The following is a 17434-nucleotide window of genomic DNA, read 5'->3' as shown; positions in this document are numbered from 1 at the left end:
GGACTGGAGGCAGAGGGGTGGAGAGAAAGGCACGCCGGGTGACGTGGCGCCGGGAGGTGCCGGTGCAGAAGATGTTGAGGAACCGGGTCCTGTGAGGCAGGACACCTCCAAGCCCCTGTCAAGGAAGAAAGGAGGGAATCTTCAAAGGGAAGTAATATTTCCCTCCCACCAGAGCCCTGGTGGAGGACCTACAATAGATGGTCCGCCGGAAAGTGAGCCACCGGGTCACCCATACGCAGGATGCCCACAGCTGTGGACACCGCGTGAGCGAAGGCCGCACCCGCCTCCGTAGGGCCCCGCGGTGGGGAAAGCTGCTCCTCCGTGGGCGACAGCTGCAAACTAAGGCGGCAGTCCCCGAGGCCAAGCGGGATGGGCAAGGGCCAGACCTGGAAGTTAGAAGGAGCCGAACAATGAGGGACCTGCCACTCTTCTGACGAACACCTCTGCCTCAGGAAGGGCGGGGAGCTGCCCTTCGACGCCGGTGAAAAAGACACCTCATGGCGACCAGTCTCTAGGTAAGACGACACCAAGATACAGCCTGCCTCCAGGGAAGAAGGAGCGTCTGAAGACGAATCCGCGGTACCACCCCTGCGCGGAGCCGTAGTGTCCGCTGCCTGAGGGAGGTTGTCGGCACCATCCGGCGTCGCCGGACGAGGTTCATCCAAGTCACCCTGTACCGGAAACCGGAGCAGAGACCAGAGTGGAGCTGGAGTTGACCCGGCCCCGGGGTGGCGCCGACCCTACCCCCGCCAAGGTAGCCACCAGCGTTGGGGGAACGAAACGGGCCTGGGGAGTGGCACAAAGCCCTCCGCCAGCCGCAGTGCAGTCCAGAATGAGGCAGAGATCGCTCGGCAACCCACTTGGCGGTGCCAGAGAAGAGCCAACCTCCGACTCGTCCTCCGTCGAGGCATCCGCCTGTGGGGAGGGACGAGAGGGGCCCGGAGAGGGATAAGGGGTCTTCACCTAGCCTCGACCCGGGGCGGGTTCACGACGCCTGTGGCTCTGCACGGTCCAGCCGCTGCCGTAGTGGCGTCACCTCGACCTTAGACAGGACCACCTTGTCAAAGGACCGAGAGGGGCTCGGGGATGCGACCCGAGCCCGGGGACCTTCCGCGACACCACAGGGACTCCCGCAGGAGTTTGCGGCAAAGCAGAGATGCCGTGGCCTGAAGGAGGTGCCCCAGAGGAGCCGCACCCCAACAGCACCACATCTTCCAAGCCTGGATTCGAACCAGTCTGCCTGGGTCCGGAGCCACTGGCGGTGCTGAGGAGTGCCATGCGCAAAGCGAGGGGTCCGCCGACGCCCTAGGAGGGGAAGGAGGGGGAGACACCAGCGAGGCCTGCAAAGCCGTCGCGTAAATTTCCATTTTGAGTCTCGACGCCCCAACACCGGGAAACGGTGGATAGGATGACACGCTGGGCCACATCACCCGCGGAGAGTCCACGTCCCCAGCAGGCCGGAAGCCAGCTCCCGGGGACAAACTGTGTCACTTACCCACCGGGGAGCGATGCTCACGTGACATCGGAATAGGGCGAGGACGACGACCACGGCCGTACCTGAAGCTGTCCGCCAAAGCAGAACAAGGGGAGGACGTCGACCTGTAGAGACGTGCCGAGAGAAGTTTCATGCGGCGCTCCTTCCGCGACTTCGGCTTCAACTGTTGACAGGCCTCACACTCAGTGGGGCTGTGATCCTCCCCCAAGCACCACATACAAATGAGGTGCGGGTCCGTCATCGACATAAGACGCAAACAAAATGTACAAGTTTTGAAGCACGAAGGCATTCGCACACTTTTTCACCAAAAGAAATGTAGAGAAAAAAGGGCCCAAAACATGCCCGTACCAAGGACCAGATCCGCGTTGCATGCGGAAAAGGAAAAAACGGACGTAGGCGCGCCGGAGCGGGTCTTGTGTGACCTAGCTGACGTCACGTGCATTGACGACACCTGGGCGGGGTCGCGTACTGTCGTCCCGCCACCGGCACGCAGGGATGCTGTGGCAAAAAAATTCCGGATCCAGTCTCACGCCTGAGAGTAATTCTACATGAAGGAATCTGCGGCTAGTAGTCTCTATTAGATATAACCAATTCCAAGCAATAGAAGAGGTTATAAAGGACAGCTAAAGTACAGCAATCGAAAACAAATCCTTTTAGGAAAAAGGGTGTAATGATGCCAATAACAAAAGCCCTTTGAACTTTTAAGCCTATTGTTCGGATATGAGGTAACACCTGTAAACCTGTAAAGTGCAAATGCAATTTGGATCAATAGCAAGTGTTGGCAGCAGTTTTGGTCGAGACATCAAGCTGGTGCTCCAGACATAAATAACCTAAAATAATGATGTGGATGGACTCCGTAAGATCACCATCTTAGGACTTGCTGCTCCCCTTTCCTAGGATGTGACCAAACGTCTTCCTTTACGAGTGCCCTTACAACTCCTCATAAAAAAATTAAAGAGTTGATACAGAGTAACAAAAAGCAATTCAAAGTTGCTTGGCAGTTGCACGTCCTGTCTCTCCGGCTGTAGAACTTTGATTAGGATATGGTATAAGAATGTACCTGTAGTGTGCCTAACCTGAAACTGAGAAAAAGCCCTTTTCTCTGTGGTGAAATCAAATCAAGGTAAGATTCCCAGCCGGGTTCGGCTTTTATGTCAAGGTATTTAGTTAGCAAGGCAATGCGTGTATTTTTATGCTTTTGCCAAGTGGAATCCCAGAATTTCTTTTTCACCAATGGTAGAGTGTCTTTAGTTATGTTTTCTGAAAATGGCCACAGGTCTAAACAGTCAATTGACTTTAAAGTGTGCTCTGTGTGTCTGGGCCATTGCAGGTTTATGCAGTACTGGCATCTCATGATATCCCTCAGGTTGTTTTGGTACTCATCAAGAGCAGACGTAGACCAGAGAAGTATCCAGTAACTATGGAGGTGTACATTAATACAATCTGCCACAGATGTCATTCGCAATTCAGCTCTGAGTGCTACTATTAGTGTCCCTCAGCACATAGATAGTGAACCCTAGCAAGTGCAGAAGGTTTGCCGTAGTCTGGGGGTGGGAGATGATTGCCTTCAAAGCCAATTGTTGAGGTTGGGGAGGACTGGAACACCTGACCTCCAGAGATGCACTGCAACCACTGCCATCACCTCGGTTAACAACTGAAGGGCACTGGCAAGACCGAATTGCAGCACGGCAAACTAAAGGTGCTCTTGACCAACTGTGAATCATAGCTAATGTCTGGGGTCAAGCAGGACGGGTATGTGGAAATATGCGCCCTGCAAGTCAAATGCTACCATCCAGTCTCCCAGGTCTAGGGCAGACAGAACTTGCACAAGAGTGAGCATCTTGAATTTCTTCTTTTCCAGGAAGACGTTGAGAAGGCGCAGGTCTAGAATAAGACAAAGTCCCCCATCCTCCTTGGGCACCAGAAAGTGGTGGAAATAGCAACCACAACCTACTCATTCATTCATGAACGCACACACACACCAAACATTAATAAATAAAAACACACTCTTACCTGCAGCTCTGCCTCAGAGGTCCCAGAAGGCTTGGGACTGCTGCCTTAAGCAGTCCCAATGTCATCAGAGTGGGATGGGGTCAGTGAGACTGCTGACCCCACACTACTCACCCTGGGCGCTTCAGAGCTTTTCAACTGAAGTGCCCAGGTGCGAGCCAATCAGTGACTCTACCCCTCATCACTGAGGGCCTCAGCGACCTTTGCTGAGATGAGGAGTTCACATCCACAGGAGCAGTGACTTCCTCAGTCCAAATTCATCTCAGGCAGCCAGGAGCCTGCGCGTTTAGTGTATGTCTGGCTCCTGGCTGCCCGACCTGAAAATGAACAGTGTCTGTCAGGCAGACCTTTGTTCAGCCTGACAGACACTGTTGGTGAGGAGCAGAAGGTGTGGGTGTGTGGCCCCTCAGCCACAATGGACCGATTGTGGCTGCCTGAAGGAGCAAGGATAGGTAGTCCTCTGTCAGCTTGTCGTTAGTGGGTGGCATGGTTGGAGGGGTGGTTAAATAGGGGAAGGAGTAGCCCCTTAGGAAGGGCAGGAAAACCCAATGGTCGGATGTTATTGACCTCCAGAGGTGGTGTGTGAGGGGTCGGACTTACCCAAGAATGAAAGCGCAGATAACATGGAATGCTGGATCGCTAAATCTCCCTGTGTAGCTCTTGTTTCTCCCTGACAGCACCCCTGGACTACCGAGACCAGAAGCCCGTCCTGCCTGCCTAGATGACTCGCTGGAGGGAAGCGTCTGCGAATGGGGAATCCCGAAGGACTTGAATCTGCCCTTTGACGCCACCTCCTATGCGTCCTTAAGTCAGAGGGAATCCCGGAGGGTGGTGTGGCCCAACACTGAAAAGGGAGACGTGACGGAAGGAGAGAGGCCGGTGCTGTTTGGAGAGGTTAGACCCGTCAAGAAAGAAGAAGACATGGAGACCGGGATCCAAGGACATCTGAAGGAGCCAGGAGGCCCCACGAGCCGCCCAGCCACGCTCCTGGAGGTCCTGGCTTGTGCAGGTACGCAAACGCTTCGCGGGCTGGATGGGGAGGCGGGATGGTGTGCCCCCGTAGTTCTAGAAGCTGTGTCCTCATTTCTATTTTTTTTTTGTTTTGTTTTGTTTTTGCTTGGTTTTTGGGGCACATCCACTTGAGCACTTCACCTCTTTATGGTTCCTGCCACATGGACCCGGAGCCTTTGGGAGGCCGCCGCCAGTCCAGAAGGGAACAATTGACAAGAGAAACCGGGAGAGAACGGAGCCCTTTTTATAAGACGGACATTTGCCGACATTCACCAGAAAGCCTGACAACAAGACGGAAACCCTGTTAAAATCAATAAAACCCTCTTTGCCCCGACTTGGTATCTGTCTTGGTCACTTACCCATGCAACAACTGGTGTCAGAAGTGGGATCTCCTGTCGAATCCATCTGTACCCCAAAGATGGAAGTCCTAATACAGCATCTGATAAAGGGGCAAGAAGAACTCGACTGGGCCGTTGAACGGCAAATTACTTCTGTGCAAGCCTTCTAGGGTACCTTTGCTGCACAGATGGAAGGACTGCAGCAGATGTTTGGAGCCCCACAGGTAGCCACCCCGAAAGAACCCCGAAGTGTGCCACATGGTCACGCCGGGATTGCCTTACAAAAATATGTCCCGGGGGAGGACCCAAACGCATTTGTATTACATTTCGCGCGAGCTGCGAGGGCATGTGGATGGCCAGAGGATAGATGGCCATTTTTCTTACCTCCCTGTTAACAGGGGAAGCAAAGTCAGCATACCAGGTGGCCAACGCCACGGGCGATACCCCTTACAACGCGATCAAAGACATGATCCTGGATCACCTCGGTTTAGACGCAGAAGCATATCGAGTTTGTTTCCCGGAAGGAACGTGGGCAACCCAGGGAGAGCCCTAAAAACCTTTATTTTCGCCTTAAAATGGCTGCCGATAAATGGTTAAAACCTCACTTTAGTACCAAGGAAGATAATATGAAAAACATCTACTTGGAACAGTTCTTGGGGTCACTACCATATGGGACACAAAGATGGTTAAGGCAACACCCCCACCACTCCCCTGAGGAAGCCGCAGAAATGGCCACAACCTTTTTAAGAGCTCAGCCTCGCACCTCGCCCTGGGAGAGCAATAAAAAAGGCAAAACCCTATCCGCCAAACAGGAGAAGAAACCCCGCCCAGTGGTAGAACCACCCAGGCACAAATGCACAAGAATTGAGATCACACCATTTCATGGACCATAGTGCTTTGAATGCGGTGATTGGGGTCCCATCGCCCGGATGTGTCCAAAACGGAAGACGAGTGAGGAGCCCAAGGAAGTGGGCTACGTTCCACGGTCAATCCTATACACCGCTGAGATGGGGCCAGCGTTCCATGTAAGTGTACACCAGAATGGAAAAAGGGTAAAAGCCTTGCTAGACTCAGGGTGTAAACAGTACGCAATATGAAAGTTCCTGGTAAAAACACAACAAAATGTCCTGGATACTGTGGTCCATATCAAATGCATGCATGGGGATATCAAATCGTATCCTTTAGCTGTCATCACAATTCTTCCTCCCCAGGGTCCTCCTTGAACTGTATGGGTTGGGGTGTTATTACCACTTCCAGAGGAGCTCATATTGGGAACCGATAACCAATCAATCAATCAATCAGGTCATTTGTAGAGCGCACTACTCACCCGTAGGGTCTCAAGGCGCTGGGAGGGGGGGGGGGTGCCGCTACTGCTCGAACAGCCAGGTCTTGAGCTTCTTCCTGAAGGAGAGGTGGTCTTGGGTCAGGCGCAGATTGGTCGGAAGTGAGTTCCAGGTCTTGGCTGCCAGGTAGGAGAAGGATCTTCCTCCTGTTGTCGCTCTTCGGATGCGGGGGACGGCGGCGAGGGCGTGGTTGGTTGATCTGAGGAGGCGCTTGGGAGTGTAGAAGCTGATCCGGTTGTTGAGGTAGCTCGGGCCTTGGTCGTGTAGGGCTTTGTGCGCGTGGGTGAGGAGCCGGAAGGTGATTCTCTTGTTGACCGGGAGCCAGTGCAGATCTCTCAGGTGTCCGGTGATGTGGTTGCGTCGGGGGATGTCGAGGATGAGTCTCGCCGAGGCGTTCTGGATCCGCTGGAGTCTCTTCTGGAGTTTGGCCGTGGTTCCGGCGTAGAGGGCGTTGCCGTAGTCCAGTCGGCTGGTGACGAGGGCTTGGGTGACCGTCTTCCTCGTCTCGGTGGGGATCCACCGGAAGATCTTACGTAGCATGCGCAGGATGTTGAAGCATGACGAGGAGACGGCGTTGACTTGTCTGGTCATGGAGAGGGAGGAGTCCAGGATGAAGCCCAGGTTGCGTGCGTGGTCCGTCGGTTTGGGTGCGGTGCCCAGGGCGGGGGGCCACCAGGAGTCGTCCCAGGCGGAGGGCGTGGAGCCCAGGATGAGGACCTCCGTCTTGTCTGAGTTCAGTTTCAGGCGGCTGGTCGTCATCCATTCGGCTACGTCTCTCATCCCTTCGTGCAGGTTGGCTCTGGCGGTGGCGGGGTCGTTGGTCAGGGAGAGGATCAGCTGGGTGTCGTCGGCGTAGGAGATGATGTTCAGGTTGTGTTGGTGTGCGATGGCCGCGAGGGGGCTCATGTAGACGTTGAAGAGGGTTGGGCTCAGCGAGGATCCTTGGGGAACGCCGCAGATGACTTTGGTGGCCTCTGACTTGTACGGTGGTAGGCGGACTCTTTGTGTTCTTCCGTCGAGGAAGGAGGTGATCCATTCCAGTGCCTTCTCCTGGATTCCGATGTTGCTGAGGCGCTGTACTAGGGTGCGGTGGCAGACAGTGTCGAAAGCCGCGGAGAGGTCCAGGAGGATGAGGGCCGCTGTTTCTCCGTTGTCCATCAGAGTTCGAAGGTCGTCGGTGGCGGCGATGAGGGCGGTCTCCGTGCTGTGGTTCGCTCGGAAGCCGGACTGTGAGGGGTCGAGGGATCCATTCGTCTCGAGGAAGGCGGCCAGCTGTTTGTTGACGGTCTTCTCGATGACTTTGGCCGGGAACGGGAGGAGCGAGATGGGACGGTAGTTCTTGAGGTCGGTGGGGTCTGCTGTGGGTTTCTTGAGGAGAGCGCTGATTTCGGCGTGCTTCCAGCTCTCAGGGAAGGTGGCGGAGTCGAAGGAGGTGTTGATGATGTCCCGCAGGTGGGGTGCGAGGACAGCGTCGGCCTTGTTGAAGACGTGGTGAGGGCAGGGGTCAGTCGGAGATCCGGAATGGATGGAGTTCATGGTGCGGATGGTGTCTTCGGTGCTGATCGGGGTCCAGGTGCGGAGGGTGGTGGATGGTGGAGTCGTTGCGGTTGTGGCTTGCGTTGGTTGGTTGTTGAAGCTGTTGTGTATGTCCGTGATTTTGTTGTGGAAGTAGGACGCGAGGGAGTTGCAGAGGTCTTGCGACGGGGTGATGTCGTTGTTTCCTGATTTCCTTCAACTGTTCACTCACACTATTGTGAGGGAATCTAAGAAGTCCCATAAAAAGAGGGAATAAGACCAAGCCCCTTTGGCATTAACCACCCCAGAGCCATGGGTGCTAGACAAAAGCTTTAGGTTTGCCCAATCGAACGACCCCCTCTTTTTTAACGCATGAGAAACAGCCCACATGGGACAAGATGCCCCTACCCAGCTATACCCTCCGTTCCTCATAAAAAACGATTTACTCTATAGACAGGGTAACCCAGAGGACCCAGAACAACTCATAGTACCAACGTCGTTCCGAGAACAAATCCTTTTTTTTCCTCACTCACACCTCACTGCTGGACATACGGGGGCAGAGAAACCTACCCAGAACATTCTCCGCTTTTTCTATTGGCCTGGTAAATACAAGGACATCAAAATATATTGTCAAGCTTGTGAGGAGTGTCAAAGGAAGAACACACAACAACCCCCAGCAGTTCCTCTACAGCCCCTGCATATTGTTGGGAATCCGTTTGAGAGGGTTGGAATAGATTTAATCGGGACCTTGCCTCAGACCAAAAAAGGGAACCAGTACACCCTTGTGATATTGGATTATGCCACCAGGTTTACGGAGGCTATCCCCCTGAAAGCCCCTACCTCTTCGGCTATTGCAGTCAGACTAGTGGAACTCTTCACAAGGGTCGAATTCCCTAGAGAGATCCTTACGGATCAGGGGATGCCCTTTGTGTCACGCTTAATGAAGGAAGTGTGCAAAGTGCCACATCCAGAACTCGGTTTAACGCCCCCAAAAGGACGGACTTGTAGAAAGGTACAATAGAACTATTAAAACCACCCTAAAGAAGATGTTGGCAGTAGAGGGCAAAGAATGGGACCGGCTTCTACCATTGGCACTTTACGTCATAAGGGCACAAGTCCAAAGCAGTTTGGGTTGCTCATCCTTCAAGCTGTTGTATGGACGTCAACCCCGTTCCTTACTAGAGATGGCGAAGGAAGCATGGGAGAAAGAAGTCGAGAAAGAAAACAGAGGAACGTTGAAGTATACCCAGCAGTTAAAATCTTGACTATGTAAAGTGAGGGATCTGGCCTATATCCACCTAGAGAAAAGCCAGAAGCGACAGAAGACGTACTATGACCAGGGCAAGAGATGGAGAAGCCTGTCCAAAGGTGATTGGGCGTTAGTACTGCTCCCCTCTTAAACAAAAAAACTACTGTCTGAATGGCAAAGGCCTTACAAAGTGGTAGAAGTCTTAGGGAAAACGACCTACCGTCTGCAAATTACCCCTCGTAGCCAACAAACATATCACACAAATTTACAAAAAAAATGGTTAGGGATTTTCCGCATCCTCCGGGCCGGCGGAAGCCACCGCTGGCCCGGCGGATGCGGAAAATCCTCTGCGGACCCACCAAAGACCCACCGCCACATTAGGATGGCTGGTGGGTCCTGGTTTAAGTCTGCTGCTTTTCCTCCGCGGTTGGCTTACAACCGCGGCGGAAAAGGCCTAATATGGTGGCGGTGTCTCTCAGACACCGCCAGCCATATTAGGATGTCTGAATTTCAATGCCTTTACACGGCGGCATGTCCGCCGTGCAAAGGCATACGGATTCTTGTTCGGGGGCCCGTTGCGGGCCCCAAGGGGTGAAGGGGGGGGGGTGTACATGGGCATTTGCATGCACAGAGCGGCAGGCACCGCGCGGTGCCTGCCGCTTTGTGCATGCAAATGCACAGCTTTCATTTTTACCATTGCGGCGGATGCAGCTTGAAGCCGCACCCGCCGCAATGGTAAAAATGGAGGATGTGACCGCCAGGGTGGCGGTCACATCCTAATTGCACAGAAGGGAACTCCGCAGGCAATGCGGAGGTTCCCTCCTACTCTATGGTGGCGGACGGACTCAGGTCCGTCCGCCATCATAATCGGCCCCTATGTTGGAATTGGGTGTCATACGTCCCTCCTCCAGTGATTGGTCATCACCAATAGTAATGGTACCCAAGCCACATGGATCAACAAGATTCTGTATGGACTTCATAGCCTTAAATGCCATCTCTTCATTTGATGCATACCCCATTCCTCGCATCAATGAACTAATCGAAAAATTAGGAGAAGCCCAATATATAACAACGCTCGAATTGACCAAAGAATATTGGCAGGTGCCTCTCAGGGAAGAAGACCGAAAGAAGACTGCATTCGCCACAGCAGAGGTCCTATATGAGTTTAACGTTCTCCCTTTCGGCTTGCATAGAGTGCCTACCACTTTCCAGAGGCTCATGAATACGGTGCTACACGCCCCTTCTTCCTACTGTTCAGCCTACCCAGCAAAACATGGGACGATCACCTGAGCCACTTGCACACCATCTTGGCCACCTTGGAACAAGCAGGGCCACACATAAACTCAAAAAAATCCAGGGTGGCCTATCAAAAAGTGAGGCATCTAGGGTATATGCTGGAACGGGGTATCATAGCTCCCCAAGCCAACATAGTAGAGGCAATAGCAGAAACCCCCTTTCCGCAAACTAAAAGAGATCTCAGGGCCTTCTTAGGCCTAATCGGATACTACAGGAGGTTTATACCCCAATTCGCGGAGATTGCCACCCCCCTCACAGACATGCTACGCAAGAATAGTCAACCACAACAATTCCAAAACCCCAGTGAACCCATGACACAGGCTTTCGACATCCTAAAAAGAATAATCACCACCAGCCAAGTACTAGTTTCCCCAAACTTCAACAGACACTTCATGCTACATACCTATGCCTCTAACTATGGCCTAGGCGCCGTCTTATCCCAACTGTCTGAGGAAGGAGTAGAACATCCTATCCTATACATCAGCTGCAAAATATTTCCTCGAGAAACTAAGTATTCCACCATAGAGAGGGAGTGTTTGGCGGTTAAATGGGCAGTAGATAACTTGAGGTACTATTTAGAAGGAAATCTATTTACGTTGTACATGGACCATGCCCCCCTGCTGTGGATGTATAACAACAAGTCACAAAACCCCAGGGGACTGCGCTGGTTCCAGGCACTTCAACTCTTCTCATTTGTACTTCGCCATAGAAAAGGAAGGACAAAGGTAGTGCAGATTACCTATCGAGGGTCTTCCCTCTCCCCAATCGGGAGAAACCAGGTGGGGAGGTGTGTGACAGGACGGACTTACCCAAGAATGAAAGCGCAGACAATGTGGAATGGTGGATCGCTAAATCTCCCTCTGTAGCTCTCGTTTCTCCCCGACAGGACCCCATGACTACCGAGACCAGAAGCCGGCCCTGCCATGACAACTCGCTGGAGGGAAGCCTCTGCGAATGGGGAATGCCGAAGGACGTGACTCCTCCCCTTGACGACACCTCCTATGCGTCTTTAAGTCAGAGGGAATCCCGGAAGGAGGTGTGGCCCAACACAGAAAATGGAGACATGACGGAAGGAGAGAGGCCGGTGCTGTTTGGAGAGGTTGGACCCGTCAAGAAAGAAGAAGACGCGGAGACCGGGAACCGAGGATGTCTGGAGGACCCAGGAGGCGAACGACCCCACGAGCCGCCCAGCCACGCTCCTGGAGGAGCATGGCTTGTGCCGGTACGCAAACGCTTCGCGGGCTGGATGGGGAGGCGGGATGGTGTGCCCCCGTAGTCCTAGAAGCCGCGTCCTTGTTTCTACTTTTTTTCTTTTCTTTTTGCTTGTTTTTTGGGGCACATCCACTTGAGCACGTCACCATCAGAAATCAATTACGAGTGTGCCACGTGTATTCGGTTGATCCCTCACTACCCTCCCTTGCACTTTAAGATTGCGGGACAATAAAACTTACACCGGTCTCCTTCTCTTTATGGTTCCTGCCACATGGACCCGGAGTCTTTGGGAGGCCGCCGCCAGTCCAGAAGGGAACAATTGAGAAGATAAACCGGGAGAGAACGGAGCCCTTTTTACAAGACGGACATTTCCCGACATTCACCAGAAAGCCTGACAACAAGACGGAAAACTCTGTTAAAATCAATAAAACCCTCTTTGCCCCGACTTGGTGTCTGTCCTGGTCACTTACCCACGCTACAAGGTGATGGCGTAATCTGCCCCCCACTGGGTGCCCATGATGGTCGGAGGGCATTCTAAAGGGTGCCAATGGGGTGGTAAACTGGGCTGTCCTTACTTCTGATTACCTGTCCCCCGTGGTCTGTGGGAACAGCATCCTCTGCCACAAAAAAATTGTGAAAATTGCTGATTGAGGTGGTTAGGAGTGTAGAGAAGCGTTTGAAAGCCTCATCTGTGGGCACAAAAGGATGTAAGGGGGCCTTGGTTCGGGGAGGGGCAATGGAAAGGCCCACATGCCCTGAGTTCGCCTTTTCTCCAAACAGATGGGAGCTCCCACAAAAAGTCAGTGGTTCTCAACCGGGCGTGGTGCCTATGGGCTACCGACAATGAATTCGATCTGCCCAGCAAGTCTGTAGTGTTGCTGTAGTTCAAGCCCATAACGTAAGGTGAACTTGGCTGCATCCCTCCCATTAGCAATTTCTTGAGAGAGTATAACTCAGGCCTACCCTGAGACCATGGGCAGCACTTGCACAACAGTCTCAGTTAATGTAGGAGTCTCTGCCCAAGAGGCACACTGTGTTCACCGACTGTAGTGCCAGGCTGGCAGAAGACACCATCCTTTTTGAGAAGGTATCCAAACTTTTTTTATTCCCCATCCAGTAGAGTGGTAGGGAATGCGCCGGGGTTGATTTTAGAAGTGAAGGCCAGGATCACCAATCTCTCCAGGATAGGTTGCTGGGTGAAAAACTGGGGTCCCCGGGGGCAGAGTGATGGCAGTGGGCAATTGTCATAAACCAAGTAGAACGTCGGTAAGGGCTTCATTAAATGGGAGTAATGGTTGGGTGAGGGTAACTCCCGTCTGAAGCACCTCATCAAGACGTTTGTCTTGACTGTCATTGAGGGTAGCGTACGTTCCAGGCTCTAAGCATTCCTCCGCAACACCATTGGGAATGAAGCACCCTCCTTCATAGCCAGGCAAGGGAGAGAAACCAGGCAAGGGTATTCCGCCTGCCGAATTTAGAGATGTCCACCGGCCCAGCAGACATCTCTTGCAATTCCAGGAACTCAAATACATTGAAAGCTTGACGGACAGCTCTGTCAACAACACAGAGCTGTCCATCAACTTTCAACATTTTTATTTTCAAAAAGGGATTTCGTTTTTGAAAATGAAAAGAAAATTAACCTCTTGCCATGGGAGTTTTCTTCCAAGGTGTGGGGGTCATTTGCAGTTTTCATTGCACTTTACCACCAAGTTTTACCCAGAGGTAACAGACAGTGAACACAGGTATATTCTTGCCCTAAGTAGTTTGGGCGGACCATAGCTACACCTACAACAGCCTTTACTTCATTATGCCATCAGAGGCAGCAGAGAAAAAGTAGTCTCCCCCATCTACAAACTGAAGATCCACCGACTCCAAATGAGGTAGGTGGAACAAAGCTTTGGTGGAAAGGATACTCAGCTGCCACTGCTGTGAGTAACCTTTCCACCAAAGTATAAGTCAAGCCCTTAATAAGTTATGTAATAAACTTTAAATTGCTTAGGGCCCGATTACGACTTTTGGAAGTGTGGGTGACCCGCAACTGCTGCGCCTTGCACCGCCAAGAGTCAGTGCTGCCCGCCTGATTACAAGTAATTTTGCGGCCTGGCAGGGGGTGAGGGGAGAGGTGTGGCAGTCGTGCTGCAGTGCGTTTTTCAAAGGCGGTGGTGACTTTGAAAGAGGCACTGCAATGGGAACGCCACACGGGATTCTTGCACGGCACGGACTCGACAGTCCATGCTGTGCAGGAACCTGGGCGCATGCACACAAGGGGGAAAATGTTGTGCCCCCGCATGCATCCTCAGCCTGAGGTGCACAGGGGGCCCTTTAGGGCCCCCTTTGTTTCAGCACCACCAGCCTTTTCGTGGAGGAAAGACCTCCATGAATCCGCTGGCTGTCCTGAAACTTGTAATATGCATGGCTGTGCCGCAGCGGCACCACCTGCTTATTACATAGCTTCTGACCTCCGCACCACCACTAGGGAGCGGTGGTTCCCTGGCAGAGCCGCCGGTCCAGTTATGGTCTGGTTGTAATTGGGCAGTCAGATCACTGGTGTAATGATGGCTGGACAACAGGTCTGGCGGTCCTCGGACCACCAGACTAGTAATTTGGGCCTTAGTGATCAACACTGCTTGGCCTGAAGAGAAGAGATCTAATAAATTATACCAAGGACTGTGAGACAAATTAAAATAGAAATTCGGAAGATCCAGGACCTATGCAAGTAGGTAGTTTCAAAGGTCTGCTGCATAAAGAATAAAAGTAAAGAAGACCTGTCCAAACATTGAGCAGGTATTGTGGTAAAACTTCACATTTTGTAAAAGTCTGTACGAATAAACCTTAGGTTACTAAGAAGCAAACAATTAGAAAAGGTACAGCTGTCAGAAAATTGAATTCCACTCGCATTAAGCGAGCTACCTTGTCATGTATATAACTTGAGTTAGCTCTAGCTTGGCTATTAAATACTATGCAGTCTTCAACTGCTCATAAGTCAATTCTCACGAGCATGACATTTCATAAGAAATGAGATTCAGGAGCCTCAGGAAATTATATGGACATTAAATGTGCTCAATCCATACAGTTACTGCTGATTAAGAAAATAGGTACTGAAGCGATCGAGGCACTAAATGGTTCAATGCTGTCTTCAGGGCTGTTTTTCTATACAAGATTCATTTGTTATGTTTTGGAAATCACTATGGAAACATTTATTTAGATTTTATTGATGTGCCTCAATTTAAAGAGCTCTTCGGCATACCATGGTTGACCCTGTATAATCCTTACATTAGTTGAGCACCTAAAAGCTTACAGTTGGATTCTGACTGTTGTGTTAAACATAATTTACCAAACAATGAATCGCTCCATAGTCGCCCTTCTAAGGTATTAGTTGGCATTGTAACATCTTATGACATTACATGTGTAACCTCCTTATTTGACTGGAATAAATGGTTTCATGATGTGTTTGATAAAAAAGTAAGTATTTTACCTGCAAATGGGAATATGATTACCAGATCATTGGTGCGTTTTATGTTTTTTGCAGTTTTTATACTCTGCCTAGACTTATATTTCTGCGACCTCTGTTGTGCTCCTTTGCTTCAAATTCTCACGTTGATTATTTACATCGTCTCTTAATTTTAGATTCTGAATTTTGCTGCTTCTCTGTCTTATGTTATGTTTGTCATTTACTTATTATTAGAAAATCCACTGCATAAAATAGAAAATTGTTATATTTTAATCATAATAAAATACTGAGTTCTTAAATGTCTTATTGGGGCATGCATGGAGCCATGTCGCAGGAATATGTGAGGTTTGGTGCTTGAATTCCCTGTCTTAACAACGTTATTGTATTTAACTTTTTAACTCATTGTGTATATATGCGTTTATGCTTCTTATGGCATTGCACCGAATAAAGCTCTTTGACTGACTGACTGATTGCCAGATTGATAAAGAACCTGGAACTGTAGTTATGTATATGCACTTACTGAGTCTCAAACAGAACACTGTAGGCAGTATATACATGAAAATCTAGCCGCTGGCATCCTCACCCATGTTTTTAGTGTCAAAAAGGGAGAGGAGCTAAGAGTATGTACTGATTTTAGGTCAATCAACAGACTTACTGAGAAAAAAGATATATGTTATCTTTGAAATCTGTTCTTTCACATCAGGTTAAACATGCACATAATTCACTAAGCTAGACATCCGTGGAGACACTCATCTGGTCAGAAAATGGAAGGTGATGAGTGGAAGGCTGCATGAATACCAAGTTATGCATGTCAGAATCTAATTTCCAAGCAGCATTTCAATATTTCACTTGTGTGGTTCATGGATATTTTCTACAGAGTATTTAGATGACAATCTGATTTACTCTGATGTCTTTGGAGACACATGTACATCAAGTTGAAGTACAATACCTGGGAAGGTTAAAAGAACATCACTTTTTTGCTAAAACAGATTTGTGTCTCTCATACTTCTCCTGTAGAATTTGTGGGGTATCTAATCAGTGCACAAGTCATTCAAATCAATGAGAAAAACATGTCAGTGATACACAAGTGTCCTTCCACTACATCTGTAAAGTCTTTGCAAAGTTGCTTAAGCTTTTCCAATCTTTATAGTATTCTATCATCAAAAACCTAAATTAAAGATTTTAAAAAGAAAAGAATATCTCACATAAAGGTAAATTCAGATACATCCAACACTTTATTGATAGTGTATCAGAAAGTGGGCTTGTGGGGGTTTTCCTCATATCATACATCTTAGTTTTTTCAGACATATTGAAAAGCAGAGGCAAAGGCAAGGTTTATTTAATGTACTTACAACGAAGCAGGAATTGCCAAGATCGGCTAGTTTTACTTTTATTCTCATTGCATTATGGGGATCAAGTGGGTTCAGAAGACTGTCCGCAGAAGCTGATGTTCCTAAATGAGAATACTATTATAATTACTCTTGCATATTGCTTTAATTCCAAATAGATGAATGTCTTCTTTGCTTGTAACAAATCCAATGCAAAATGCAGTATTGCTCCGCTCCAACTGAGATAAAAGCTTTGCATTACCCACACTGAAGCTATTATCCACTCTAATTTCTATTCCACAATTTTGACATTCCAAATATCAATAAAGAACATCCAAGCTATGTAGTATCACGGATCTGCACACTGAATCAAGCAGGTACCCAAAGGAGTTTGCATTGAAAACTTCCACTTTTTTAAATCAACTTTCTTGTGTGAATCTTTTCCCACTGCAATGTTAACAGCTCTAAAATTAAAAAGAAGCCCATTTCTTTACATGCAAATTATTGGTAAAACATAAGTTTGTGTACAGATAAAACAAGCATTTGCAATGCAATAGGCCTCGCAATTGCGAGATTTTGAGCTATTGCCATTTTATAAGACAAATCATTTTATTTGTATTTAAAAAACCTGCATTCTTTAAAGGCATTGTCATTTCCAATACCAATAGGTCAAAGTTTCTAAAATTCGAGACATATTGCATTGCAAATGCTTGTTGTTTACAAGCGCCCGATGCTGCATTTTCACTACAGGCCACGCCCCTTTCTTTAGACGAGCTGTGTCTAAAGAAAGTTACGTGGCTGGTATTAAAGTGAAAGCGCCGTTTGGGGCACTTTTACCAAAAAAAGCATTTGTTTGTGGAGCTGACATTCAAATGCTTTTTGTTCTAACAGCGCCCAGTGAAAGTGTGCATGGTGCGCTGAATGTTACAGGAAAGCATGTAGTGCCTGCAGTAGGGTAAACCATTAAAGAAAATAGTGCTTGCAGAGTAAATAAGACGTAATGTGTAACAAACGAAGTAAAAGGGCCAATCCTCATGGCAGGCTACAAAGGAAGACAAGGCAGTACAAAGAATGGACTAACAAGCCTATAAATAAATCACAATTACACAAGCTAATGACAAATAAGGGCAGATAGTGGATGGGGCTTCAAGTCTATAGTCCAATACAGCATGGCTCGCAGAGCAGT

At 49.6% G+C, this 17434-nt stretch overlaps 1 protein-coding gene across 4 annotated transcripts in view; it reads right to left on the bottom strand.

Annotated features, from left to right (window-relative positions):
• Window positions 1-17434, bottom strand: part of LOC144755338 (SRSF protein kinase 3-like) — a 1366259-nt gene that overhangs the window by 535217 nt on the left and 813608 nt on the right. For all 4 annotated transcript variants that reach the window (XM_078644145.1, XM_078644144.1, XM_078644146.1 and 1 more), the window contains exon 12: window positions 16273-16373. In XM_078644145.1, the coding sequence (XP_078500271.1) occupies window positions 16273-16373 (101 nt within the window). The remainder of the gene's footprint in view (window positions 1-16272; window positions 16374-17434) is intronic.

This window comes from Lissotriton helveticus, chromosome 5_1 (assembly GCF_964261635.1).
Source record: "Lissotriton helveticus chromosome 5_1, aLisHel1.1, whole genome shotgun sequence".
Taxonomy (NCBI): domain Eukaryota; kingdom Metazoa; phylum Chordata; class Amphibia; order Caudata; family Salamandridae; genus Lissotriton; species Lissotriton helveticus.
This window is presented reverse-complemented; position numbering and strand designations above follow the sequence as displayed.